This window comes from Corvus moneduloides, chromosome 2 (genome assembly GCF_009650955.1).
Source record: "Corvus moneduloides isolate bCorMon1 chromosome 2, bCorMon1.pri, whole genome shotgun sequence".
NCBI lineage: Eukaryota > Metazoa > Chordata > Aves > Passeriformes > Corvidae > Corvus > Corvus moneduloides.
In genome coordinates, this window is record NC_045477.1 from 15958773 (window position 1) to 15986525 (window position 27753).

General features: G+C 41.0%; 1 protein-coding gene across 4 annotated transcripts in view; it reads right to left on the reverse strand.

The window, feature by feature from the left end:
- The window catches only part of APP (amyloid beta precursor protein), a 200798-nt gene that overhangs the window by 98563 nt on the left and 74482 nt on the right, over nucleotides 1-27753 (reverse strand). For all 4 annotated transcript variants that reach the window (XM_032097649.1, XM_032097643.1, XM_032097657.1 and 1 more), the window contains 2 exons: nucleotides 9331-9443; nucleotides 7709-7902 (listed from right to left, as the gene is read on the reverse strand). In XM_032097649.1, coding sequence (XP_031953540.1) covers nucleotides 7709-7902; nucleotides 9331-9443 — 307 coding nt within the window. The remainder of the gene's footprint in view (nucleotides 1-7708; nucleotides 7903-9330; nucleotides 9444-27753) is intronic.

The following is a 27753-nucleotide window of genomic DNA, read 5'->3' on the forward strand; positions in this document are numbered from 1 at the left end:
CCAGTGGTCCCAGCTGATTCTTCTTCTGTCAATTTTTCTCTCTGATCTTGGACCAAAACCAAACTGTCCAATTCACTTGGAAAAAACAGCCACCGAATGATTGCTGCCGCAGCCTCTCCAAAACCAGGGAAAGGAAAACAAACCCAAAACCTTCTTGCCTAAAAAACCAAGCTAGCTAAGCAAAAAAAGAGAACACAGTCCTCAAGGCACCATGGACGCCTGGGGAGTGAGGCTTTGAAAAAGCCTGCGCAAGAGCCCCAAGGCTCCAACCCCCCTGTCCTGGACCCACCTTAAAGCTACAGCAACCATTCTTTGGGCATAGAGCTGATGATAAGGGAATAGACTAATCATCATAAAATGATCCTAAGACATCGGAGCTGGGGGGGGGCTCAGCCTGGAGGAAAGGAGGCTCGGTGGGACCTTCACTCTCTACAACTCCCTGAAAAGAGGGTGTAATGAAGTGGGGATGGGTCTCTTCTGCCATGTGTCAAGTGAAAGGATGAGACGAAACAACCGTAAGTTCCACCATGGGAGGTTTAGATTAGATATCAGAAAAAGAAAAAATTCACTGAGGGAGTGGTGGAATAAGTTGTCCAGGGAGGTGGTGGAGTCACCATCCCTGGAACTGATCAAGAGACATCTGGATGTGGCACTTGAAGGTTTGGTTTAGGGGTGATTATTATGGTGCTGTTGGTTATGATGTTTACAGTTGGACTAGATGATCTCTAAGGTCTCTTCCAATTTTTATCATTCTGTGATCCTACATTTTGCAGGGAAGTCTTTTGGACTCAGAGCTGGACTTCCAATTAAGGCTCAGATTTTTGACTCAGTGTCACAAGACAACATTAAGAACAATGGGAAAGAAGGAGGACAGAGAGAAGAATCATCAAGATACACCATGTCACTGCATACCAGATACAAGCACGAGGAAACATGCAGGAAGTGAAGGATTTAAGTAGTAATCATCTCTGAAAGATCTGGTCCTCCCCCATGATTTCTTCCTTCACAACCCTCCATTATCCAGCCAGTTCCTCAGCCATGCAGCCCTTCCCACTGCAGGGGGACTGTAACACCCCAGCGCTCACACAGCAACAGCACAGCTTTACTCCAGGTATCCGAGATGGCCTCCTCCCTCCACCATCTGATTCTTCCTAGTTTATGCTTTTTTTCCTCCATGATCGAACCACGTTTGCTTCCTCCAGCAAATGCCAAAGCAAATGGAGTATCCATCAAAGCAACAGATACAGAAGATTAGAGCATTTTATTTATCTCCCAGGTCAGATAGTAAAAATACACTTGGGTCAAACAACTTCCCCCTAAAGGCTCTCTTTTCCTGCTGTATTTCCAAATAATTTTTCTGTGGGTAGATGGAGAGATGAGCAGGGGAAAAAGAAGGGTTTGAAGAACATGGGGAGCTGTAATGGGGAGCGAAACAGTGCAAGAGGATTTCATGTTTTGGACAGTCCTTGCCAATGAACACCATGAGCACAGAGAACACCATGGAGCTTGTAGCATTTACTTGCTTTCAACTGTATTTGCAATTAAAACATAAACATCTTCCTGACTCCTGCCTGCAATACATTTCCCACTGCTTTGGCATGCAGAAACCTAAACAAAAGGAGCTAGTCAAAGTAACTCTTAAAAAAGGAAAGGGAATTTTCCTCAAGTGTGAAGTGAAATGACTAAACCCCATATATTTGACCTTTGAAATTCTTATGCTAACTCTTTTATATTATTGAATTTACTTGCTTATGTGTCACTCTTAAGCATTTTTCATAAACTTGTGCCACAGGCAGATATCCCAACTGCCTGTCTGCCTACCTTCTGCAAGACAGCAGTGGGACAGGAGTGTGTATGTTGTTATAACAGGTCAGGGCACTGTACAACTGCGATGAATTTAACAACACCTTGTGACAGTGTGATTTAATGGCAGCTCTCTGGGGAATTTAGATAGTAACTAATTTGATGCTGAGGTTAACTTGCAGACATTTCTGAAGGGAAGACACTCAGTAACGTGTGTTGCTACCTTTGTACCATTAAAGTCATAGATAAAGATGTAAGAAGAGCTAGAAAGCAAAAGAAATTAAATATACACTTCCTCCACATTAAGTGCGGATTTTATAACAAATTATTAAACAAAGCAATTCTGCTGGGCCCTGTGACTCCTCTTCCCCATGGAAGTACAGGGTGTCACCTGGAAGCTGTTCAGCTGTCATGGGTTAGCAAGCATAGTCCCGGAAGTGATGTTCTTGCAAAGGGGTGCTTACAGCTTCCTCTGTGACCTGACAGAACCTATCAGCTGGCCAGTTTGAATATGGAGAATTCTTTAAGCCACCCAAAGTTGTGACCGCCTCTGTGATCCACACTTAAGAATAGGAAACTCCGAGGCAGAGCCTCTCTGTCTCATTTCCGGTGCTGGGACAGGTGGCTGTGGGCCCCGTGCAGGGGCCAGCAGGCCCGGCCCAGGCCCTGCTTGGGCCAGACCGGGCTGGGCCACAGCCATCCTGGAGCCAATGGGCCCTTTTCCACCCGTGGAACCTCCCCCACAGCCCTGCTGTGGGCAGCCGGAGCAGCTCGGCTCCCCTCCACCCCCCCCTCCACTGTGATAAGCCACATTCCAGCTGCAAGGCCTGGGTGAGATTAACCCTTTTAGTGCTGTGAAGAGCTGAAAACCTCAGGGAAGAGAAAGAGGAGATGCTTAAAGCTGAAATTCTGTTGTAAAGCTACGCTATATCAGAGTATCCCACTGTAATTTCATGAAGATATGGGGGGTGGAGCGTTCAACTCGTACTTGTGATCTCAGCACCTGCGCTGACATAGGCAGATGCTGACGCAGCTGTAACTTCATGAGATGAAGTTTGAACAGGGAGAGATGGAAGCGATGAGGACTTTTGCTCCAAATGGGAAAGGAGAAAACCTCAGTTCCTAGAGATGCTCCCAGAGATAGTCCTGAAGATGAAGATGAGGAAGACCCTTTGCTCCCAGGGAAGGAGAAGGGCCTCTGTTCTTAGAGATGAAATGCTCCCAGAATTGGGTGAAGAGAACTTTTGTTTCTGAACAGCTCAACCTTAGAATTGTACCCCAGAAAACTTCAGGAGTGGACCCTCGAAAGCAGTTGTGGGAAAAGCTGCAAGTTGGGGGAAGGGACTCACATGCGAGCAGAGAGACTCCTCTTCCTAAATGGACTGAACAAAGTTATTTGGAAATGGGCGGCTGTCTCGTTGTGATAATGCGTTCATAGCATGGGCAAGAGAGACTTCTCTTCCTAAATGGACGGAACAAGGTTATTATGGAAGTGGTAAACATCTCAAGGGTTGTCTTTTTACATTGTCAGTGGGAGAAGGGAGGAAGGTGGGGGCAGGAGAAGAGTTCTGAACGTGTGGTATGATTTTTTTTTTTCCTCTTTTAGGTCTGTTATTAAACTTCTTTATATTCTTTCAGGTTTGGTGCCTGATTTGCGTTTCTCCAAATTCTTATATCACAGAAGGTAAACAGTAATGAGTATTTTGGACCAAACCACTACATCAGCATAACAGGTACATATACAATGCTGCTTCCACCACTACAAAAACTGACCAGCTTTAAATGCCTTTCAGGATTTCTTGGATTATAGTTCAAGAAAGCAATTAGGAAAAAAATAATTTTTTCCAGATACTACTGACAAAAAAACTCAAGTTCTTCATTGAGTCAAAAAGATACATCATTTCAGCTATTTTTTTTCAGCATACTCATCCTTAAGCTCAGTCTGGTACAGGGTTGCAAAATCAGAGAACATGATTATCATGCTTTATAGCACAAATTTGTTTTAGTTTTACTTCATAGATGCCTAATTATCAGCACAAAATAGACTCTGCTCTTTTGGATTATTTATTGTAGTAAAAAGCCTACTGTATTAACTACGCTAATGGAAAGTATAAACAAACCATAAAACTTTGCTTGGCAGAAGTTTCTCACAAACTGTAAACCAAACCATTATAAAATACACTAGTCGCCACAGTGCGGTATTTACAATGCTATCCCATCATTACATCAGCGTTTTATACCTTTTTTTTACCAAACAGAGAAAATTAATTTGGCCTAACCTGCTGACGGGAAAACAATGAGAAATGAAATCCTATTTTGGACACTGAAAATATATTTAAATGGTCTAGAAAGACTTGGATGAAATTAAGGCACCATCTGCTCCTGAGCTATGGGACTTAAAGGAAAAGCTTTCCATATAACTCTCAATATTGAGACTTACAGTGCTTCAGTGTCCTGGCCATGAAAGAAGGAAAATGACAGCAGACTGCTTTCCTTGTGGGAAGGAAAGCCTGGGAGGTCTGACATACATTGACAGGAAGATAAGGAGAGGTGGATATGAGACAGATGTAGACAGAGGAAACCTGGAAGTTTCCAGCTTGGCCATCACTCCTAAAGATATTCAACTTTGGACATCAAGGACACCAAAGCTTCCAGCAAGTTCCCACACACAGGCAAGACGGCCACCAGGCTGTGCTGAGTCGCAAGGGCAGCCAGAGCTTGCAGGTCACTCGATTGAGCTGTAGCTATGCAGGGAGAGGTCTGCAGTTATACTGAAAGTCAGCACCTACATCTGACTGTCCCTCAGGCAGACTTCAAGGTAAATTTTAATTAAAGGTGCAGATAACAACAAAGATCTCCTCTGCTGAGAAAGGCTTGTGACCTCTTTGTCAGAGTTACAGACTATTTCAGGATGAGCACGACAAGACAATTTCAGAAGCACATGTGGATCCTCCCTCTTGGCCTCATAAATAAATGGGTATATATATCACCAGTCACCAAAATACACCCACCCACCTTTCAAGTACTGCCAACAAGCCACACCACAAGCAAGTCACATCCTTTTACATCCATACCCAGGTGGTGGTCAGATATTGGGTAGGAAAGACACCCAACTATGAGGCAACGCAGCCCAAGCTGCCTCCACATGCCCTCTAATAGTGTGGCTATAACATACTGCTGAGCTTTTCTCCATCCTGCAGGGAAGAAAACACTCTTGACAAAGCAAAAAAATAAAATACAGTGCCTCAGGGAAAACTGTTGGGGGTGAAAACACAACAGTCTGAAAAAGGGCATTTATTAACTGAATGGCTGCAACGTGCTTTCCTCTACACATTCAGAACCATAAATGCAAATATTTTAAAATTTATATCTGATAGCTTAAGATATAAAGTTACCTCAAAATAGGTCACCCACATTTGCTGGATTCTGCTCTGCCATAGTTTTGAGAAACAAAATAGAATCATCTGCTTTTCAGCTCATCACCTCCACCTCAAACATGTCACCTTCTCTTTGACTTGGGTTACCATGTAAGGTGAAAAATGTAGACTTGAGTAAGCACTTCAGAGGTGCTTTAATAGCAGAGAATATTGGCAATTTAGCATTAGCAAATCTTACATTTCCTTTCTCCCTCACAATCAGTTTAGGACTGAGGCATATATGTATCAATAGCCACACAGATATATGCTCAGATATGAATAAATATATATACACACAAAATTTGAATTACCACCTACTGCTGTGTAAGAATTTTTTTAAAAAATATATACAAAAAATATAGATATAGTTATATATATATAACTAAAGTTCAAGAGTATTTCTGGCTCCAATATACATAGTTTAAATGTAGTTGGGAAGCTAAAGAGGTAGCAAAAAATACGAGTGAGTCAGTCTAAAAGAACTACCAATTGCTTGGCTCTTCATCTGCAGGTGAAGTACAAGTGCCCCATAGAAGGATCTTTCATTTTCCTTTTGCAAGCATTTTTGTGAGAGGGGAGGGTAAAAAAATAAATCAGTACTTGCTTGGAATTTCAGAAATGGATTGAAATGCAATTACAGCTCCCATTCCTAGAGGATACAAAATTTATGAAGTTATTCTTGAACTCATCTCTTCAGATATTAAACTGCCTTATGAGGAAGAAAATGGGCTACAATAGTAAATGAAATGTTCAGTGACAAACACAAAAAACCCAGAAATGAAGTGAGTATCTGTAAGTAAAATTATTTTGGAATCTTTGATCTTATAAGACATGTGCTACATGTAAGTATATATACAATAAATATGTTACCTATAAAAGCCATGTAATAGATATAGAAGATAGATGGATAGATCTATCTTGCATGGATAGAGATATAGATATAGAATGAAAAAACCAAACATTTCGTTAGAATAAGGTCAGCACTCATTTCTTAGAATGAGAGAACATTTAAACATCCAATCAAAATCTAAATTAAATATACAGAAACGACACAGCAACAGTCCAAAGGCAGCTTCACAAATCCTACTGAAAGGGTTATAAATAGTAACACTAAGAGATGTTAGAACTACAAATCAGAAGTCAATCCAAAGGTATCAATAAGGAGTATGCAAAGTTCTTTGATGCAGGCTTTTGCATCAGTCTGACCATTCACTCCTGTTCATGACAAAAAACTGGAAATTACCATGGGGAAATATTTATTTTAAACTTATTCCATTATTCACAAAGGAATAATGTCTTCCTTGCAACACTTACTAATGCTTTGTCAGGAAAGATTTAGTTGCCCACCATGATACAGTTTCTAATTATTCTAGGTCTTAATGCCATCTCATTGCACCAAATTACAGCAATTCAGTCTCTATCCTTCATCTCTGCACTGTTCTTCAAATTGTTTCCATCTAGATTATTAACAAGTCCAAACATAACACAGTTCAGACCTGTTAGCTTTCTGCATTATTCACATAATTTGGTCCCCACTTATTTTCTGGGTACTCCTTGAAGCCACTTGCAGTCGGCCCCAAGTTTTAGATTTTGTGCATTCTTTGTACAAGAAAAGAAGTAAAAACACTGCATTAGCACAGTATGAAGTGATGAAAGCCTGGGGAGCACAAAGAGTTTGAACATTGATCTTAGTTTATGAAGAAAGCCATCTTTGCGAGTTGTTGGCATCCAGTTGCAAGGACATGACACAGTACTCTGCTGCTTTTAAAACTGCTGTCTGACAGGCTCAGGAGAGTGATATGAAAAAGCTTGAACAGCACCAGACCATTAGACCACTCAGTTACCACTGAGTGTAACAACACAGTTATGACCCGTATCCGGCTCAAAATTAGCCTACGTGCACAGGAGATGGGAAGGGTAAGGACAGGGATGGTATCTACCCATCCATCACTGCTTTGCAAAGGAAACCTCCATGTTCCTTCTCAACAGCAGCATATTAACAACTCTGTGAAAGGTTAGATATTAAAACACATTTTCGTTTAGATCACGTTTAGAAACTAATTGTCAGCAGAAAAATATTCTTATGGCAATAACAGCACATAGCTAATGGCTGTTACTATGAATGAAGGCATTTCAAAACCTCCACCAGTTATGTTGGCTGATATCTGCTGCAGTACACCAGACTGCACATGAACCATCTTAGGAGTACACTATTTATCATTTATTTGTCAAAATACATGAATTTAAGCATTTTTGTTATAAATATGGCAATACTTCTCACTGAAGAAATTAAAGGCACTAAAAAGTGTACTAACTATTTTAATAAAAAACTTTTCTGTAAAAAGCTAAAAAAAAAAAGGAGTAGAACACTGATGCTTTCAGCCACTGTAACTGCAAGTTCATGTATAAGGTGCAAAGACTATGCCACGGTCTTTTAGACAGATTTTTGACATCTTAATAACAAGTTGAAGGGTACAAAGTCACTGTACCTTCCATCTGCATAGTCTGCATCTGCACCTCCCCACCAGACATCTGAATCATCATCTTCAGCATCAGCTGAATCAAGATTGTCGCTTTCCTCTGCTAATGGGCAGCAGACAAACTCCACACCACGAAACTTGTCGATTCCACAGGGCAGCAGCATGCCATAGTCGTGCAGATTCATGCTCTTCTCACTACAGGACTGCAGAAAAGAGGAAAAAAAAAGCAGCAACAATATTGGCATGGAGGAAGACTAAAAAATGTCACAGACCTTGAGAAAATATGAAGGGGTTACATACTACCTTAGGAAGTCAAAGCTGGCCAACTGCATGATCTCTGAAACTTGAAACACGATTTAGAAAGGTCACACTTGCATTCACTACTTGACTGTAAGCAGCTCCCTACCTATGTCCACTGTAAGCAACAAGCTCTCCTATCAGTCTTTCCCAGAACAAAAGACTTGTCTCCTCCTATACACATGGTAACTCCGTATCTTCCTGTCTAAAATCCTCACAGGCTCTGCCTCATAAACAGAAAACTTGATGACAGAATAATTATTTGATGTATTAATCCCAATCCTGATGCATTAATGCTACTGAAGACTTCACCACAAGGTAGATCAACATTTGAAATACCTCTTACACTGGAAACACACTGTGTCTTGTCTTATAAATCTGCCAATACAGTACCTCCTATCCTTGTTTGGAAAACAATCAGTCATGCATAATTATACCTTAAAGATATAGTGATGCTTGACAGCTGAAAAAATGAAAATACTTTAGTGGTGCACAGTGATGATGTTCTTCTTGGCTATTGCCATTTCAAGTTTGCAAGTAGTCAAAATGAACTAGAATTTCCCTGTGTGAAGGTTGGTGCCTTAAATGTTTCATTTAAGTATAATTCAAGCAAGAACTGCAAATTCGAAAAGCTGCTGATCACATTTCAAATTACATCTCCAGAAGGTGGAATAATGTACAAACTAAGAGGTCCCAAAAAAACCATTAGTCAGAAATCTTGGCAACTCATCTCAGTTTTTATGCCTAAAACCTCTCCACATAAGGAAAAAAAAGTCCAAAACACATTAGCAATTAAGTTTATTTCTACTTTCAGTAAAGCACTGTTATATTATAAAATCTTTGTGCCTGACTGCAAAATGCCTTTGGCTAGTTCTAGTTTGATCAGCTTTCCTACCGTTTTCTGCTGGATTTCACATAGTGCACTCCCTGAGGCCTGTTTGATCTCTGTGGGCACCTGGCATACCAATATCCGCGATAAATAATGGATAATATTTACCAGGATAATGATTCAAGGCAAATCCTAAGCATTTAGTTCCAGTGCTAACACAGGAAACTGGCGGAAGCGGAAAACACAGTGAGTTTGTGAGTGAATGTGAGGAAAACATGAAAGAGGGTCGATATTCAAAGGACAGTGCTAAGTACTCAGTCATAGACTCTAATATGCTCTGACTCCTCTTTCCTACCTTATTAAAAAACCCAAAATGCCATTCACTCAAACATTTGAAAGTATTGTTTTTTGTGTTCCACGTTGCTGGTATATTTAAAGTCATCCTCAGAAGAGTAACATAGCTTGAAAGAAGGAAGGCAGGCAATTTTAAGACAGATAAATGTACCTCTTTAGCAACAGTGTGCCAGTGCAGGTGAGTTTCACACACATCCATCCTTTCTTGGTGAAGGAACTTGCACTTGTCTGGCACCAGAAGAGCATCACTCACAAACTCGCCCACTGGAAGGGAAAAGAAAAAAACACCCAAGAAATATTAATTTTGCTTCCAATACCTCATTCTGTTAAACCTCTAGCTACTACTAGCAGCTTTTGTGAATGAGTGGCAGGTTTGCAGAGAATGGAATAGTTTCTAGATGGTGCTTCAATTATGACCTTCTTCCAACTTGCCATTGGAAAGGAGCTCCTGTCTTTGATCTTAGATGCATTTGTTTATGAAAATTTCAGCATAATAAAACATGCAGGACCCATTGCAGACATGTGTGGTGCAACATGAAGTCAGGAGTTGGCAGATCTAGTTCCAGGAAGGGGACTATGGGGGCAGGGAGGGACAACTACATTTTTCATTTTCATAGTAGTAGGGAGAGGGTATGAAGTGTTCTGAAGTACTTTTCTGTACTATATAAAACAAACTATACCAACACCTTGTTTCAAAGCATTCGAGAGTATTTCCACTGATACAGCGCTAACAGCAACACAGTCAACTTAGTTATTTTTGTTGATGCAGCCTCTTCATTGCATCCTTATGTCAGCAGCCCGATGAACTCAGGTTAGCCCAGAAGGTTAATAAGCAAGTAGACCTCATCAGCCAGGGAACAAGATGATTAATGATCACCAGAATATCTGGTCAGATCAAAGTGGGTGAAGAGCCTTTTTCTCCCAAGGACATAAATGACCCAAGAGATTGTTCCATCTTCAACAGAAAAACAAAAATTTACATGCTTATGAAATAAAGAGTGCTCACAGCACCAGTACTGACAAGTAAGAAGAAACTCAGCTGCTAAGTAACATGATTTATTAGACTAAAATCACTTTAATTCTGTACAATTCTGGCATTGCAACTAAATAACCTCAAACCCTCTCAAAGATATTTTTTAAAGGAAAAATTACAGAGTACTTTAGAGAAGTGTATATACTGAACAGACACTGGATTGTGAAAGCACATGACTCAGCTGGCATAAATCAGTTCTCTGAAGCCCACTTGTCTGTAGCCTTCAAAATACTACAGTCTGTGTTAAATGAAAGAATCAAGGTGGTCCAATGGCTACTAGGATGTAGTAACAGGTTAATTGATCAAAATGAGATGACTACAAGTTTATTGTTGAGTAGAGAGTCATCTCAGGGAGCTGATGAAGTGGCCCTTAAGGCCTACAATTAAAAAGTCAGTTTTAAAATTAACCAACACCAAATGCATGGAAAAAGGCAGAATTCAACAAATATATCTTTGCTAATCACCAAGATGTGTATTTCGCACTAAATTCCTTGCTGTATTTCAGTGTCTTTGATCTGAAGCCCTTAAAATCAATTAGTCAACTAGGAACTAGTAACTAGTTTCCTTAACTCAGTTAGGAAAAAAAAAATTGATATTTTTATCCTTCCCTAGCACCCTCTAATGTCTGCAAATTAACAGAAATGTTTTCTAGAGGTGTCCAAAATTCTCTTGCAAAAATAGTAAGTAAGTACGCTTTCTGGTAACCTAAAATACAAAATTTGCACTTTCATTTAATGAAGTCTCAGTTCCCAGTAGTGTCACACAGAAATCCTGAAGTGAAATTCGCATAAATTTGCAAATCCCCCTTTTTGGGGACCAGCCTGACACATACCTGAACTTTCTCAGGCCGTAAGAAATTGGCAATGGTTAATGCTTTAATTTAGTCAAGTGCCTGAGCACTGAGCAAGCACACAGGAACTTTGCTGAAGACTCAAGAGTATGATCACTTCATGCAGAACTGAAGTGTCCTGCACCTGGGGAAGAATAACCCTGGGCACCATCACAGGCTTGGGAGCATCACCTTCATCACCTGCTGAAGAGTAGCTCTGCAGAGAAGGACTTGGGGGTCCTGGTGGAAAACAAGCTGTCCCTGAGCCAGCAGTGTCCTTGTGGCCAAGGAGGCCAATGGGATCCTGGGGTGCATTGGGAAGAGCATTGCCAGCAAGTGGAAGGAGGTGATCCTGCCCCTCTATTCAGCCCCAGTGAGGCACATCTGGAGTGCTGTGTCCAGCTTTGGGCTCCACAGGACGAGACAGACATGGAGCTCCTGAAGTGGGTCCAGTGGAGGTTACAGAGATGATGAAGGGACTGGAGCATCTTCCTTATGAGGAAAAGCTGAGGGTGCTGGGGTTGCTCAGCCTTGAGAAGAGATGACTGAGAAGGGACTTCATCAGTATCTGTGAATGGCTGCAGGGAGGAGTCAGAGCATGAACCAGGCTCTGCTCGGTGGTACCCAGAAATGGCACGAGAGGCAATGGGAAGAAAGGGATGCACAGGAAGTTCCACCCGAACATGAGGAAAAGCTTCTTTCCTGGGCAGTGACTGAGCACTGGAACAGCTCACCGGAAAGGGTGTGACATCTCCCTCACTAGAGATATTCCAGAACCACCAGGATGCAATCCTGTGCCATGTGCTCTGGGACGACCCTGCTTGGGCAGGGAGTTTGAACCAGATGGCCCACTGTGGTCCATTCTAATCTGACCCACTCTATGGTTCTGTGAAAAGTAACACAATCGGATGTACCACTGAGCTACAGCCACCAAATGGAAGATGGAAAACTATATGTCCAAAGTTTTGGGTAATGCAGCTTGGGCTGCAGTGTCATTAAAAGTATGCATGAGTATGTAATTAATTTAAAATAAAGCATATCAATTTTTGAGCATCTAATTATATCAACCAACTCATAACAATACACTACAGAAATAGCAGATGTTCAGATGTCAGTGAAGATACAGTGTTAGATTTGGCCAGCACACAGAAAATGTGCACTGCTTTATAGAATCATATTGCTTGAAAATAAGGCAACAGCAGCATCACAGTAACTCAAATTATCATTTCACTTTCCTCCAAGGAATTTCTTCCTGAAACTGGTGGGGGAGGGACGGCTGTAACCTGCCTTCTATCAGAGACGTTCATTTCAGACGTTCCTCTGAATTTGTCTCAAACTGGGACAAATAATTATTGAGTTTTTTTCTGTTGTTGGTTTGTTTAGGAATTTTTTTTCAAGTGAAAAAGGAAAAAAAAACTATTTATTTTAACAAGCAGAGTGCACGCAGGCACAGGAAAAAAAGGTATAATGCTAAATAATAAAACCTCTCACTGTGGAGAGAATCTGGGTAGACTTCAGAGTCCTTTGTGGGTGTGGCTTTCTCCTCTCTGGAGCTGGAGCTCAGCATGGGCCACTCTGGGCCTCGGTGGAAAGGCCTCCCAGTGAAGTTCTGATGTTCTGGTGTTCTGAATAGTTCCAGAAGAGAAAAAGAAGAAGCCAAAGTCCCAGGAAAAACTTGCTTTAGCTAACAAACAAAAAGCTCGCTAGAAAGCAAAAGGAATGTAATTCTCCTTCCTGCTGCAGAAGCGGAGCAGCCGGGCAGGAGAAGCCGGCAAGCTATCTATGTTTTTGAACACAGCGTCAAAGGAATTCCACTGGCTTCCTCCCCCCCCCTTAAAGGTCTGCCTTAAAGCTACAGAAAAGGCACAGGATTCATGTCTGGGCATAGAGTAGGTGATAGGGGATACACATCATAAAGTCACCCCAAGACATTCCACCCCTTATCCCATAGCATTGGCTCAATGTCCACACTAAGATATTCTAACTCTACACACACACATTAATACATACATATATATATACAGCTGTAGATACAAAAATGCTGCTAGCAAGGATTTTCTTGTTATTTTCTAAGTCCGTGAGAGACTTTTCTCTCTCACAGAAGAGGTAGCAGGGAATGTAAACAACCAAGCCACCTGCAACCTTGAAAAATCTTGTTTATGGTATAGTAGAAAAATATTTTGACAATGGATGTTTTAGGATTCTAGACAATCACCCCCAAGGGGTGGCTGATCCTTTGTCCAATTAGACTATGAAGAAAAAAGTCTATAAAAGAGTTTGTAAAATAATTAAATCAATCAATCTTGCTGCACAATTCCTGCCTGCTGGATCTTCTCTCCTCCTCCTCCTCCCTATGGCTGCGGGACACAGTGATACACCCAAGGGCCCAGGCCTGCGGTAATATATAGCTATGTACAAACAGTGACAGTGACACTCAACAAGCAGTGGTATATAGGCATTCCACATTACAGATGGCTTTTACCCAAATCTCCCTGCGGTACACAATGTGTTGTTCCATCTTTCTGCATTACCCACCATGTGCGATCTGGTCCCTGTGCAAAAACAACCCCAAAGATGGGTTTGTCTGTACTCAAGGCAGAATTAATCCAAACAGCCTTTCCTAACAGACCTCTGACATGCACTACTAGGACCCTATCTCTGTCTACTGTATGCAGGGATTCAGATTGGGCTGGACCAGCTCTATTGGTGGAACCGCAGGTGTTAACTAACCAGGTGACCTTTGCTAGATGCTGTTCCCAATTTTTGAAAGTTCCCCCACCCAGTGCCTTCAAGGTGGTTTTCAACAACCCAGTGCACCGTTCCACTTTGCCTGCAGCTGGTGCATGGTAAGGGATGTGGTACACCCACTCTATGCCATGTTCACTAGCCCAGGTGTTTATAAGGCTGTTCTTGAAATGAGTCCTATTATCAGACTCAATTCTTTCAGGGGTACCATGCCTCCAAAGGACTTGCTTTTCAAGATCCAAGATGGTGTTACAGGCTGTAGTGTGAGGCACAGGGGAGGTCTCCAGCCATCCTGTGGTGGCTTCTACCATTGTGAGCACATAGCGCTTGCCTTGGCGTGTTTGATGCAGTGTGAGGTAATTGATCTGCCATATTTGTACTTGGACCATTGCCCACCATACCATAGGGGTTTTACTCGCTTGGCCTGCTTGATTGCAGCACACTTCTCACAGTCATGGATAACCTGGGAGATACTGTCCATGGTTAGATCCACCCCTCGGTCTCGTGCCCACTTATAGGTGGCATCTCTGCCCTGATGGCCTGAGGCATCATGGGCCCATTGAGCTAAGAACAACTCTCCCTTGTGTTTCCAATCTAAGTCTATCTGTGACACCTCTATCTTTGCAGCCTGATCTACCTGTTTATTGTTTTGGTGTTCCTCATTAGCCCTTCTCTTGGGGATATGGGCATCTACATGGCGGACATTCACAGGTAGTTTTTCTACAGTTTCTACAGGCAGCGAAAGGCCTCTCCCTAAAACCCATCCTTCAGCCAACATGAAGGCAAGGTGGTGCTGATAAAATGTGTCTGTGCCCCAGAAGCCTGAAACATCTATATTTTTCTGATGAGAAGAGGCTTAACTCCTGCCCATAACACTGCTTCCAAAAACACCTCTGTAGCAAAACTGTCCCTACTCCCTCATTTTATCTGTAGCCTCTAACATGAATTTCAGTTAGAGACCCACAGCATTGCAGACAGACAGCAATGCAGACCTGAATTTGAAGAGTAGGAGCAGAAGTGCCAGCATGACCTGAGCATCCACCTCTGGTGCATGAAGTGGGAATAGCTGCAATTCTGCTGTCTTCCAGAGGCTTGGCCAAAACCAATGCTGATCTAAATATTTACCCTTCATCCTTGAAGTACCAAGAAAATATTTTCCATAACTATGGGGGGGGGGGGGGGGTGGGGGGGGGGTGGGTAGTTCTGCTCCTTAGCAGGCATAGCAAAAAATACACTCTGATACAATAACTCTCAAGTAAAACACCTTCACTGTTCTAGGCTACAAAAGACAATTATTTGGGATGAGCAAAGCCCTCCTATTAGATTAAGAACTGACTGATAATTCTAGTTGTACTATACTTTAGCATCTTGACGCTCTTACAATGGTGTTAAGTAATCACGGCAATTAAGGTACTTTCCACAAACACTGCAATGGCACACAACATGCAACATGCTTGGGACATGAGATCGAGGTGAAGGGAAACCCCTCTGAAATGGACTCATTGACATCTAAATATCCACACATGCACCACAAGGAGCTCCAGCCTTGATACATCACATGATCTACTGTGATTTTTGGCAAGCCCAAATAATACCTCACTCAGAACTCTGGAGTCAAAGGGCTAAAATCCTTTAGGTACAATTCATCAAAGTACATTTGTCTGGACTAAAGCAATTAACTATATACAAAGAAATATACATATAATTAATTCATGGTCCTTATTATGTCTTCATTTTCATAGGACACCATACATTAAAAAAGGTTATTTCTCAAACCTTCTTCCTTCTTCCTCTGTAGCTTTTCCATCACAGACGTAAATGCAATTTCTACTCACTTTGCTATTGTTTTGCCTGACTGAATTTTCTGATACAATTGTCTTACTTCCCAGATAGAACACAAGATCAGATTTGATGCATTAACAGATACATCTGTTTACATGCAAGAAGATTCAAACGCACATCATCACACACTTGCATCTTTATAAACAAAGCAAATAAACATTCTTTGAAAGTCCACAGCACATCAACAGTTTATTGCAGCTTTAAGTTCCTTTACTTCTCTCCTGCTTTTTACTTGTCTCCCCAGTCTTCACAGAAACATTTTGCTGTGAGTTCAGTAAGATGCCTTTTCTGTCCCTCTCTTGCTCAGTAATGCAACATGAAAGAGCTGTGCTAAAACCCACTACCCTAGCACCATGCCACAGGGATTCCTGTTCCTGTCCCACCTTCCTAAAAGGCCTACAAAGTCAAAAAACACCCATCCCAGAAGTTATCAGTGTGACCAACAGTAAAGATCACCTCAAAATAGGCTCCCTGAGGGATTTTCCCTTCAGTTTTCTTCCTCTAGGCACCCACCACTCACACTAGCAAACTTTCTTGCCTTACACCACAAACCAAGAGTTTGCCTCTCAAACACAGTTTACCAAGAAACAGGCCCAAAAGCAGGCTGCAAAATTCGCCTTGGGAAGATAACAAATTTCTCAACCAAGCTGCTCTCCCTTCCAATTCCTCAGTGCACAGGTTATATCTGCAAAGCTTCTCCCACAAATGAGAGAGTATTTGTTGCAGACACAGGCCCTTCCCTCACAGTTACAAAATCCTGCCTGATTTATTGGAATTCTTGAGTTAGAAAACAGCAGGAATAATGAAGTCTGGATGGCATGACTCCATCCTGTCTCAGTCATAGAGCTCTTTTGTGATTCTGCCCAAGTAAAAACCTTTCTTCTCCTCCCACACTGTTCTTAACTGCTTATTGCTTTTTCCCTTCTCTTCTCTACAGCCCCAGCAGAGTCTTTAGATCCAGTTTTTCCTTTCCACTCCATCATGGTAGTAGCTCTGTCTGACAAATCTGTAAGAGAACATGCTCAGCTGCTCTGGAGAGCTGCTGAACACACTGGTGACTGAAGCATAGCTGCTTACAGTGGTAAAAAAGATTATAAAGTGAAGGATGCCATGAGTGGGTGCTTGCTGCAGAGTAATTGGTGGAGAGTTCTGGTGTTTTTTCAAGTAGGGAGGTTGGTTTTTGAGACTCTAAACTGACAGCAGCATGACTGGCTAAATTAGGTCTACTGCAGAGCTATAAAAAGAGCCAACCATAAGAAGTTGAAAGGTGCTGAAAGCCAAGGTAAGTTAGAAAAGACTGCTTGATCCTGCATAAAGAATAACAGAAGGAATTACTGGGCTCCTCAAATGGGAGGACAGAGTAACAAAAAAAACTACTAAGAATTGTTTGATCTACAGAAAAGTCAGTAAAACTCACATAAAGGAATAAGCCTGAAAAAAGAACAGTGCCAGAAAACTCTTACGAACAGATCTGAAATATGAAAGGCTTAATGAGACCAGTTTGTGAAAATTTACTAAGATTTTGTCAAGAACCCTGGGCAGAATTCTGGCCACAACCCAGTAGGAAAAAAAAAAAATCCATGAGGAATATAGGACAGTGGTACCTTCAAAGATAACAACACTTTTACTCCAAACAAACCATGTGCTTACACAGCGCTGCCTAAGAGATGCAGTTATATCCCTGCCGTTACACACCACTGTTATTCTGTTTGCAAAACATCCTGTCCCTGTATACCTTTGTACAGCAAGGCGCAGTAAAAGGAGCCCAGAAATGTTCCTCAAAGCACTGACCACCTCAGCCTGGAAAGGAAGTGCAAGGGACAAGAGGTAAGAGTATCTTGACCTCCATGACCTCCCTGAAAATTGTCACGAAAAACAAAACCTGAGATGTTCATAAATATTTCTCCTCCTCCAAAACAGGTAGAACTCTTTTTCTTCCACAATGAAGTGCACACATCCCTGTCAAGTACTTAAGGTGACGTGTAGGGTGCAGGAGTGCAAGAAATAGGAAACAAGAGGGTAAAGACCCAAAAGACTTCTGAACCCCACATCACATGTTGAGGACTTCCTATATCCAGAATAGTACAGAACACTCCAGATATTTGGGTATGCTCCTTTTAGCAAGGTAAGATTCTTTTAGTCTTATCCCTCTTTTTGTGACAGTGCTTTAAAACAGAGGAATTCTCTGACAACCAGTGCATAAATCCACCAAAGGCCTTTTGTTCTCCACATCTACTTCTCTTCATAGTGCTTAGCTAACAAAAGCCATCCTCAAGCATGTCCCAGGACCTCAAAGTCAGTACCTGCTGAGTCAGCCAGGTAAAACAAAGTATACCAACATGCACACAAAAACTGGCTGAAAGACAGGCTTTCTTCTAAAGAGGAACATTGCCCAAGTACCCCTGCACCAGAGGTCAGAAACACTATCTGGACTCACCAACCCAGGAAGGCTCAAGAGGAGAAAACAGGAATGTCATATATACAGATGCTGCATGTATTCTTAGTAAAGGAGCAGCTATTACCTCAAGAAAGGACCTACTTCATCCTCGGGACAGAAAAATGACATCGGTACACCACTGAAACAGTCTTTATGCCAGCATCATCAGTGTAGCGTTGAGATACTGTTAATTAAAAAAAATCACAGACACTAAGAAAAAGCCTCAAGTGGTGTGAATTATTTTGCAGAAACAATCTCCTCATCATTTTCAGGCTCTTCTTTCATACAAAGTACACTTTGATTTTTTTCATTTGTATCTCAAAATATTAATTTCCCCCTATATTGTAGTCTTCTGACTTTTCTGAGATTCCCTTTATTCCCTGTACTCATGTACTTAAGTTCTCTTCCAATTACACATTTTTTCATGGCTGATGAGCTCCTGTACAGCTCTGTCAGGCAGGACAAAAAATAGCAGAGCACTGCATGACTCAGGGGCAAACAGAAGAGCCCATTCACACATCCTAACTCTACAGTAGGAAAGGAATTGGGTTATTCAAGGCACTCTTCTCCGTACTTAGTGAGTGTTTAATGAAGTTGGTTTCCAAAAATGGTAAGACAGAACAAAGACAGCAGCTTTTAAAAAACAAAAACATTTCTAAGAACTTTTACAGAAATTATTAACAAAACTGTATACCATGATTTGATAAAGATGACTGATACTGCAGGACCCATTTTAGTGCCCTTCCTTATATTTAAATATAAACCCCAAATAAAATTTAGTGGTATTTCTAAAGAGCAGATACATTCCAAACCTTCAGGAATCATATATTTGTGAGTATTTTTTCTCCCCCAGCTGCCTTCAGGTTTTCATAAGCTGTAACGTGTCTGAACTTCGAAACATATTAGGCTTCATAAATGCTAGCAAATGCACCAATTTTAACACTCCAGCTGTTAACATCATGGTCTGTTACTGCCGAGCTGCACAAGGAGCTGCACACCAGCTGTCAATATTCCTGCTCCCCCCCTCACAGCAGGCAGCAGGCACGTTTTGCAGCAAGACCTGCAAATGCAAATCTCCAAGCAGTTTAAAATTTTGTGCCGTCCCTCTGGCCGAAGGGACACTTAATGCACTTCATTAAACAAGATGTACTTGTAAAACAGGCTCTGAAATGGCAACAACATCCAGTGAGAAGCAATTTGTATTAATGAATTCTTTAATACCCTATATATTCATACCAGTGACTTGCTAAAGACACCAGTCAAATGGAAAGATGGCATAAAGATAAAATGCTTAGGAATAATGCAGTACAACTGGGACCAGTAATCATGCTGTGCTTTGCATTATTATATGATGAGATATTTCTCATGGGCAATTATTGGTAATTGGAATAAAGCATCTGGTATTAGGATTAAGGCTAGAGAAGGGCCTGCTAGTCACTGATGTCTAGAGGGAGTAATGACCATAGATAGGTGGAAACAATGAAAACACTACAGACATTTAAGGTTTGACCATCAAATGCTAACATTTCAGTGAGGAATATAACACATGTTAAACAAGGACATGTTTACTTCAGCAAGATTTCAGTTCTGGTCCCCTGCTCCTCCTTCCTAAACACCTTCATATGGCACATTTTTAAATAAAAATTTTAATTCCTTTTACTTCAGTAGTAATTTAATCCAGTTGCTCCTCTCCTTCTCTCTCTTCTGACAAGAACAGAAATCAGTATGAAAGCCAGTTCGAGCAGTAAATGTTTCTGCAATACAATCTTGTGCAAAGGCTGTCATGAGTGAACAAGTAACTCCATAAGCAACATTTGAAATAAATAACTCCATAAGCAGCAGCTGAAGATCAACTTTGCAGAAATACTCTGTTGAATTTTTAACACCCTAAGCAATCACATCCTGTAACACTGCTGAGTCCTGACCAAACTTTCACTGAAATTGTTACTACTTGTGCAAGAAGCACTATGCCATATTACCAGTGACATGGGAAAACAAGAAACTGCTTTGAGGCTTTGCAAAGTTTACAAGCAATCAAATTAACAATTACCTGACAAAATGTGATTTTGTTCTATACAAAGCAAAGCCTTTATCCATCTCATAGGAAGGATGGCAGTGTGGTCTGGCAGCTCAGCCACGAGGCAGCCAGGATAGGACAGCTTGGGAGAAAGAGAAGAGCCTATTTACACATGTAACTCAAGCAGCAGCCACACAGACTGAATGCAACGTCACAGTCTGCATTCAGCCAGCAACACTTTTTGGAAATAAAATACTAATTATTAGCAACAGACAACTGATAAACACTGGCATTTCTTCATGTTAAGGACAGTTCTGAATGGTTAGTAAGCCAGGTTTTTAAGTATTAGAGCAACAGAGAACTTCTTGAAACTTGTCTATGGCTACCATATACTGGTTTTCCAAAAAACACCTTAAATGGTTAGAAGTTTTAAGTTCTCTGATTTATAAACCAGACTAAAATACAAAGTTTAAAGCAAAACCTGACTGATTTCCATATTTTAAGGTCACAGAGTCTGAGGAAGTTTTTCCTGATATCTGGAAAAAGGCAGAAGCTGCAACCACATTACAAGAAAGATGCTTTGGGGAATTACAGGCCAGACTGCCTCACTTCAGTTTCTGGGAAAATCATGAACCAAGTCCTATTGAAAGCCATTTGTGGGCACACGGAGATGACGATGATTAGCAATAGCCAAAACAGACTAACAACAGTAAATTGTGCTTGATCAACCTAACTTGCCTTCTAGGATGAAACAGCAAAATTGGTGAGTTAAGAACAGAGCAGTAGATACCATCCACCTTAACTGTAACAACGTATGCAACACCATCTCTCTCTTGCAACATCTTTGTAACTAAGTTGGAATGTTACGGTTTTCATGGATGCAGTCCTAGTTGGGTGAAAAACTGTGCTGTGGACCTCAATGGGTAATGGCTCCTGGCTCTACTGAACTCACGGCCATACTCTGCCTGGAAGGAAGTAAAAATACCACACCTCGGGACTTCTTTTCAGCACTGGTTTTGTTTAGTGTAATCTATCAATGAGAAGACAGGCTGCCTAATGAGGAAGACAGTACCTTAGATTGCCTCACTGGGTATGCAAATTTTTTGGACCCACTCCAGATATTAAAAAATAGTTTTTAAAATAAACACAATGCAAATAGTTTCTGGCTTCTATCATTAAATACGCTGAGAGAGGAAAGGAGACAGGATTCTGTTCACCAGGATTCCAACTCTCCTATATTCAAGGGTTGGATGTGAAAGTTATAACTGTTACTAATGATGGGGCTGAACTGCTCTGAATAACTAAGAAACAAAAGCTCTGTACTGTCACTAACCCTCCCATAAGTGCACCCAATAATCCAGAAGTCAGGGTAACATACTTTCTGCATTCAGTGAAAGTCAGCAATCTCTGTGAATGTGCAATGCCACACAAATATTTAGTATAAATATTACTACCTACAAAAAACCTAATCCTCTTTATAACAAAATTGCTCCTCTCCAGTTCTTATTGTAAGAATTAACTCAGTGAACACAACAGTAGTTACCGAGAGTTGGTAGAAGATATTAATATTTTATCAAGTGATTAAGTCCAACCTGTTTCATTTTTTTCTCTTCATTGTAAATGAGTCATTATGGACAGAAACCAAGTCAGGATTAACATGTACAATCATGTTCTATTGAGAACTGAATGCCCTTAAGGAATAATATAAACAGTATGCTCCATGCAAATACTGAGGGACATATAATAATATTTGCTATTTGCATGGACTTTATGCTCAGAAACACTGTATAGTGTCTTAGTCTAATCCACAGTATCAGAGTGGAGATTTTTTTATAATTCAAATATCTTGTATCACATCAACAACAAAAATTGAGAGAGTAAATGGATTTTAGAGTAAGGTGAACAACAGTAAGGAATACATTAAACTCTACAAGAACACTAAATATAACATATTGTAGGCCTACAGTAAGGATGACCAAATAAGACGGAATAAATCAAGATTAACCACCGGAGTGAAATATTTTGTAATATATCTAAAAGGTCTATAAAAGCTTATTTTTCTAATTAAATCCTTTGCAGATTTCTGTGCCTAGTCAAAAATTTAATGGCAAAGCATCTATCCCAAATGTGTAAGACAACACAAGAATGATATTAAAGAAATGAAAGTCAGTGCATTGCATATTTTCTATATATATGTTTGACAATGTGTATATGAGCTGAAATGTATCTTATGAGTTCCCACACAGAGAAAACGTTAAGTTAGCTGAAGTGGGCACTGCTCAGGAGAACCCAAGTTCCATTTGGACAGTTATACACAACACTGGTGTCGTAGGTTAGCAAGCATAGTCCTGGAAGGGATGTCCTTGCTAAGGGGTGCTTACAGCTTCCTCTGGGACCTAACAGAACCTATGAGCTGGCCAGTTTGAATATGGACAATTCTCTAAGCCACTTAAAGTTGTGACCGCCTCTGTGATACATGCTTAAGAATAGACAAACTCCCCCCCAAGCTCTCTCTCGTTTCCGGCGCTGGGACAGGTGGCTGCAGGGCCCAAGCGGGGCCAAGTGGGCCCGGCCCGGGCCCTGTTCAGGCCAGGCCGGGCCGGGCCACAGCTCCAGGATGACTCTCCCCAGCAGGGCTGTGGGCAGTCAGAGCGGCTCGGAACCCCCCTTCCCCCCCCTCCACTGCGGCCAAGATTTCAGCAAATCGGCACCAATGTCCGGCAGAGGTCAGGTGACCAACAGCAATAAGCCACACAGCTGCAAGGCCAAGGTGAGATTAACCCTTTTAGTGCTGTGAAGAGCTGAAAACCTGAGGGAAGAGAGAGAGGAGATGCTTAAAGCTGAAATTCTGTTGTGAAGCTATGATATATCAGAGTATCCCGTTTTAATTCCATGAAGATATGGGAAGATATGGGGGGTGGAATGTTCAGCTCGTAAGCAAAAGCACCTGTGCTGAGATAGGCAGATGCTGACGCAGCTGTAATTTCATGAGAAGTTTGGACAGGGAGAGATGGACCAGATGAGGACTTTTACTCCAAACGGGAAAGGAGAAAACCTCAGTTCCTAGAGATGGACCAGATGAGGACTTTTGCTCCAAATGGGAAAGGAGAAAACCTCAGTTCCTAGAGATGCTCCCAGGGAAGGAGAAGGGCCTCTGGTTTTTGTTTCTGAACAGCTCAACCTAAAAATTATACCCCAAAAACTTCAAGAGTGGACCCTCGAAAGCAGTTGCGGGAAAAGCTGCAAGTCGGGGGAAGGGACTCACATCGCGAGCAGAGAGACTCCTCTTCCTAAATGGACTGAACAATATTTGGAAGTGGGCGGCTGTCTCGTTGTGATAATGTTTTCATAGCATGAGCAAGAAGAGACTTCTCTTTCTAAATGGACTGAACAAGGTTATTATGGAAGTGGTAAACAGACTGAACATCTTAAGGGTTGTCTTTTTACATTGTCAGTGGGAGAAGGGAGGAAGGTGGGAGGAGGAGGAGAGTTCTGAAGGTGGTATAATTTTTTTTTCCCTTCTTTTAGGTCTGTTAATAAACTTCTTTATATTCTTTCAAGTTTGGGGCCTGCTTTGCGTTTCTCCTAATTCTTATCTCACAGAAGATAAACAGTAATGAGTATTTTGGGCCAAACCACTACAACTGGGAAGCAGAGAGTTTAAGTAACTGGTTAGCAACAATCAGGAGCAAAAACTTTCAAAAGAGCCGATGAAAATAGGCGTTATGCTGTGCAGTTTCTGTGACGTCAGCAGCAAGGCAGCACTGCAGATAAGCCTCTAGCAGTGTTAGTAACTAAAAGTGGAAAACAGACACAAAATGCGCTCCACTGCAACATCTATTGGTGGTGCTGCCTCTTCCCCCAAGTACCTCCGCCCTAATTGCCCAGGAAGCTGAACTTCTCTCTCAATGGTCCTCTTAATAGTCACGCAGAGGGGCACCTTGTCAACAAACTCGTAACATATTCATGCCAAGACTGATGCCACAGGACAGCAAGAGCCTTGATTGCTTTTGAAGTCAAACTGCTACCATGAAAAACTTCACCTATCAAGGTGATAAAGATGATGAAGGGACTGGAGCATCTTCCTTATGAGGAAAGGCTGAGGGAGCTGGGGCTGCTCAGCCTTGAGAAGAGATGACTGAGAGGGGCCCTCAATGTCTGTCAGTGCCTGCAGGGAGGAGTCAGAGCATGGACCAGGCTTTGCTTGGTGGTGCCCAGCAATGCGACAAGGGGCAACAGGAAGAACCTGATGCACAGGGAATTCCAACTGAACATGAAGAAGAGCTTCTTTCCTGTGCAGTGACTAGGCACTGGAACAGATCACCCAGAGAAGGTGTGGAGTCTCCCTCACTAGAGATATTCCAGAACCATCTGGATGCAACCCTGTACAATGTGCTCTGGGGTGATTATGCTTGAGCAGGGAGGTTGGACCAGAGGATCCACTGTGGTCTCTTCTAAGCTCAACCAGTCTGTGATTCTGTACATAGGATTTAATTATGCAAATAAGAAGTTTGTTTGGACTGTCATGGTTAAAAAGTCTTTATAAAATATACTGCCTAACCGAAGTTTCAGACCACAGCTGCCAAAACAGGTATTCAGGCATTTTATTGCACCATAGCTCTTCTAGCTCAGAAAGAAATCTGAACCTGCCACATCAGACAAAAGAGTCAAACAAGTTGATGTTCCAGTTCAGCAAAACAAACACTTTCCTTCTAGCAGTACTTAAAAAAAAATGTTTTGCCAAATGAAAAGCCACATCAATGAGTTCTTTTTCAAGTTTTCCCGAAATATGCTATTTTATCCCATTTCATCCTCAGCTACAGTTGTCATGTGATAAACAGAAATCTTGAGAGAATAATGGGAAATTCTATGGCAGAGAGACAGATGGAAAAAAAGGGTACTTCTAAGCATCAGTGCCACAATAAGGTATCATCTACCGAGCCCCAATTTCTAAGAGGAATCTTTGGGCATGAGTTATTCCGCATCTCCTAGTGTCACACACAGGCCAAAACACAATGAAGACACTGTTCAAACTTTCTCTTGTAACGTGCAGTTGACAACAAAAGGATTTTTGGCCAATGAGCAGTATCAGACACCTTCTTTACAAGCCATATTGCTGAAGAAGGGAGAGGGACAAACAGGAGGAGGTGGCACTTCAAAGCACTTGAGAGGATCTGAAAGGCATCCTCCCAGTTCTCACACGTCCTTAATTAAAGCAGCTGGCCACAATATAGTGCATGCTATGTTAGAGAACATTTAACTTCAGAGCTTTAGCTCTGATGATAACATGCAAAAGCCCACTGTAAACTGGGTCTGTTTTAACAGACCAGATAACAATAACATAACACAAGTAATTGCTCACACAAAATTAAATGGAGTAACGCCTTCCATTCTTAGTAGAATATAAGTTACTCTTGAAACAGCTTGACATAAGAGACATTTTGTAAGTTGAGGGCACTTACATATGTGAAAATTGACATAAAATCCTACAGCTGCCTATCATTTCAGAGAATTTCACAAAAAAGAAAGGTGCATGACAATTCAGTATTACTCCTTTGTGACATGTCAAATTAACTTGGGGTATCATTGTTACTTAATAAAGGAGAACAAATGAAGCAGTAAAAAGGCTCTGGGTAGGCTACAGAAAAACGTTAGATTAAGACTCAATTAGATATTCATTCTAAAATCCTTTTTTCCCAGACTAACTGAGAACAAAGTGACATACAAATTGTTTCTTATTTACAGAATGGAGCACAAGGTCATGTGCAGGGAAAGTTCACCCTGTAACTAGAATGAAGTTTGACTCTTTTTTTTTTGCCAAAACTTGAAACATGAAGATTTAGAAGGAAAAGAAACATGAAAGATTTATTACTTCCGTTTTCCACACTAACAATACAACATTCATTGTGATTTACACATGCTATGTTTTCTATATTCAAAGTCAACCCATTATTTCAGAGTATAAAACCCAAGAGAACTAGAAAAAAACCACTCTGGGTAGCCAAATGTTTCATGGATCATTGATGAGCCTGAGAGCTTGCATTTTCAATAAATTGTAAAACAAATTTCAAAAGCTTCCTTTTCAGTCATAGGAAGCTGTGCCAGGGGAGGTTTAGGTTAGATATTGGGAAAAGGTTTTTCACCCAGAGGAGGGTTGGGCACTAGAATAGGCTCCCCAGGGGAGTTGTCATAGCACCCAGGCTGACAGAGCTCAAGTGTTTGGACAATACTCTCAGGCACATGGTGGGATTGTTGGGGTTGTTTTGTGCAGGGCCAGGAGTTGAACTCAATGATCCTGATGGGCCCCTTCCAACTCAGGATATTCTGTGATTATAGGGCAGGGTGCTCCTATGTTAATCAACATATAAAACAGTCCTTTTCACAAAGGGTCTGTAATCTCTTTCGGGTGGATCCAGACAACTGTAGTCAAAGGAGCTCATCATGAATAGTTAGTAATCGTCTAACAGATTAAGAACATTCACATGCAAAAGACAGTGACTTGGCAAAATAACAGATATTCAGAAATCACACCCTAGGTTAAACTATAATGAAAAGGAGTAAAAACATATCACATATAAGACCAACTCAATTAGGAAGAGTTAAAGCTAAAATAAAAACCAGCCTCCTTCAAAGCACGGAGGCTCAGACTTCCTAAGAAGAAGACACTGATTATGTATTCACCTGAGCAGCTTCTGGAAAAAGAAATAGAAGCTAATATTACTACAGAGCCAACAATATTTTATGTTACCAAAATTAACTTTGATATGAAGTAGTTAAGATTCAATTTTCTAGTTGCAATGATCCAATAGAAAAATATAAATATTTTATACATCAAGATCTCACTGACAAAGCCACTGGGAATAAAAGATCAAACACCGTAATGCATAAACTAAATAACTTCCAATAATCATGATTCTCATTCATTATCCCTAATACAGTTTTTTGCTGTCTTTCAGTATTTCAAACTGAACAACTGGGAAGCATTTTCAATGGCTGAGTTAAGTACAAGTTACGCTTGGCTACAGAACTAACTCTTAAGATACAACTCTTACCTATCAATTCAGTGGTTTTTAGGTACATACAAAAGAATTTTTCACTAGAAAACAACAACAGAAATTCAGAAGGTTAAGAAGAAAGATTACTACTAAAGTTGTCCTTTTTTGAAGCACACTCTGTGTTCTACTAAAACTAAAGGACTTTGTATCAGCTTCAGTTTGACATATTTAACTGGAACAAATTCCCCTTTAAGTTCCCTTAGTGATCATTAAGAAAGTTTCCAGGTGATTCTGAACACACTAAAACACCTTAATATTACTTCTCAACTTGAAGGTCAGTAAGAAACTTCAAAATGTCTGAATAAAATTTAAATCCAAAAAATGCAGAACTGCTTATATATACATTAATAGAGATGCAAACACTCATCAAGAAAGACTATACTGCAATCAGTAAAACAGCAATCCTTCAAGCTAACAGAGTATTAACACTATTGGGTTTATTTTGTTAAAAAGGAGGTTGTGGGTATCATTAAGGTATGACCTCACATTGTCCAGTCTCAGACCCAGCAGCATTCCCATGAAATGGCAAGCCGGAATTCCAGAGCTGGAATGATCTATGTATAAATAGATAAAATCTAGAAGTTTAAAACCGAAGTGGCCATGGACAACTGCTCTT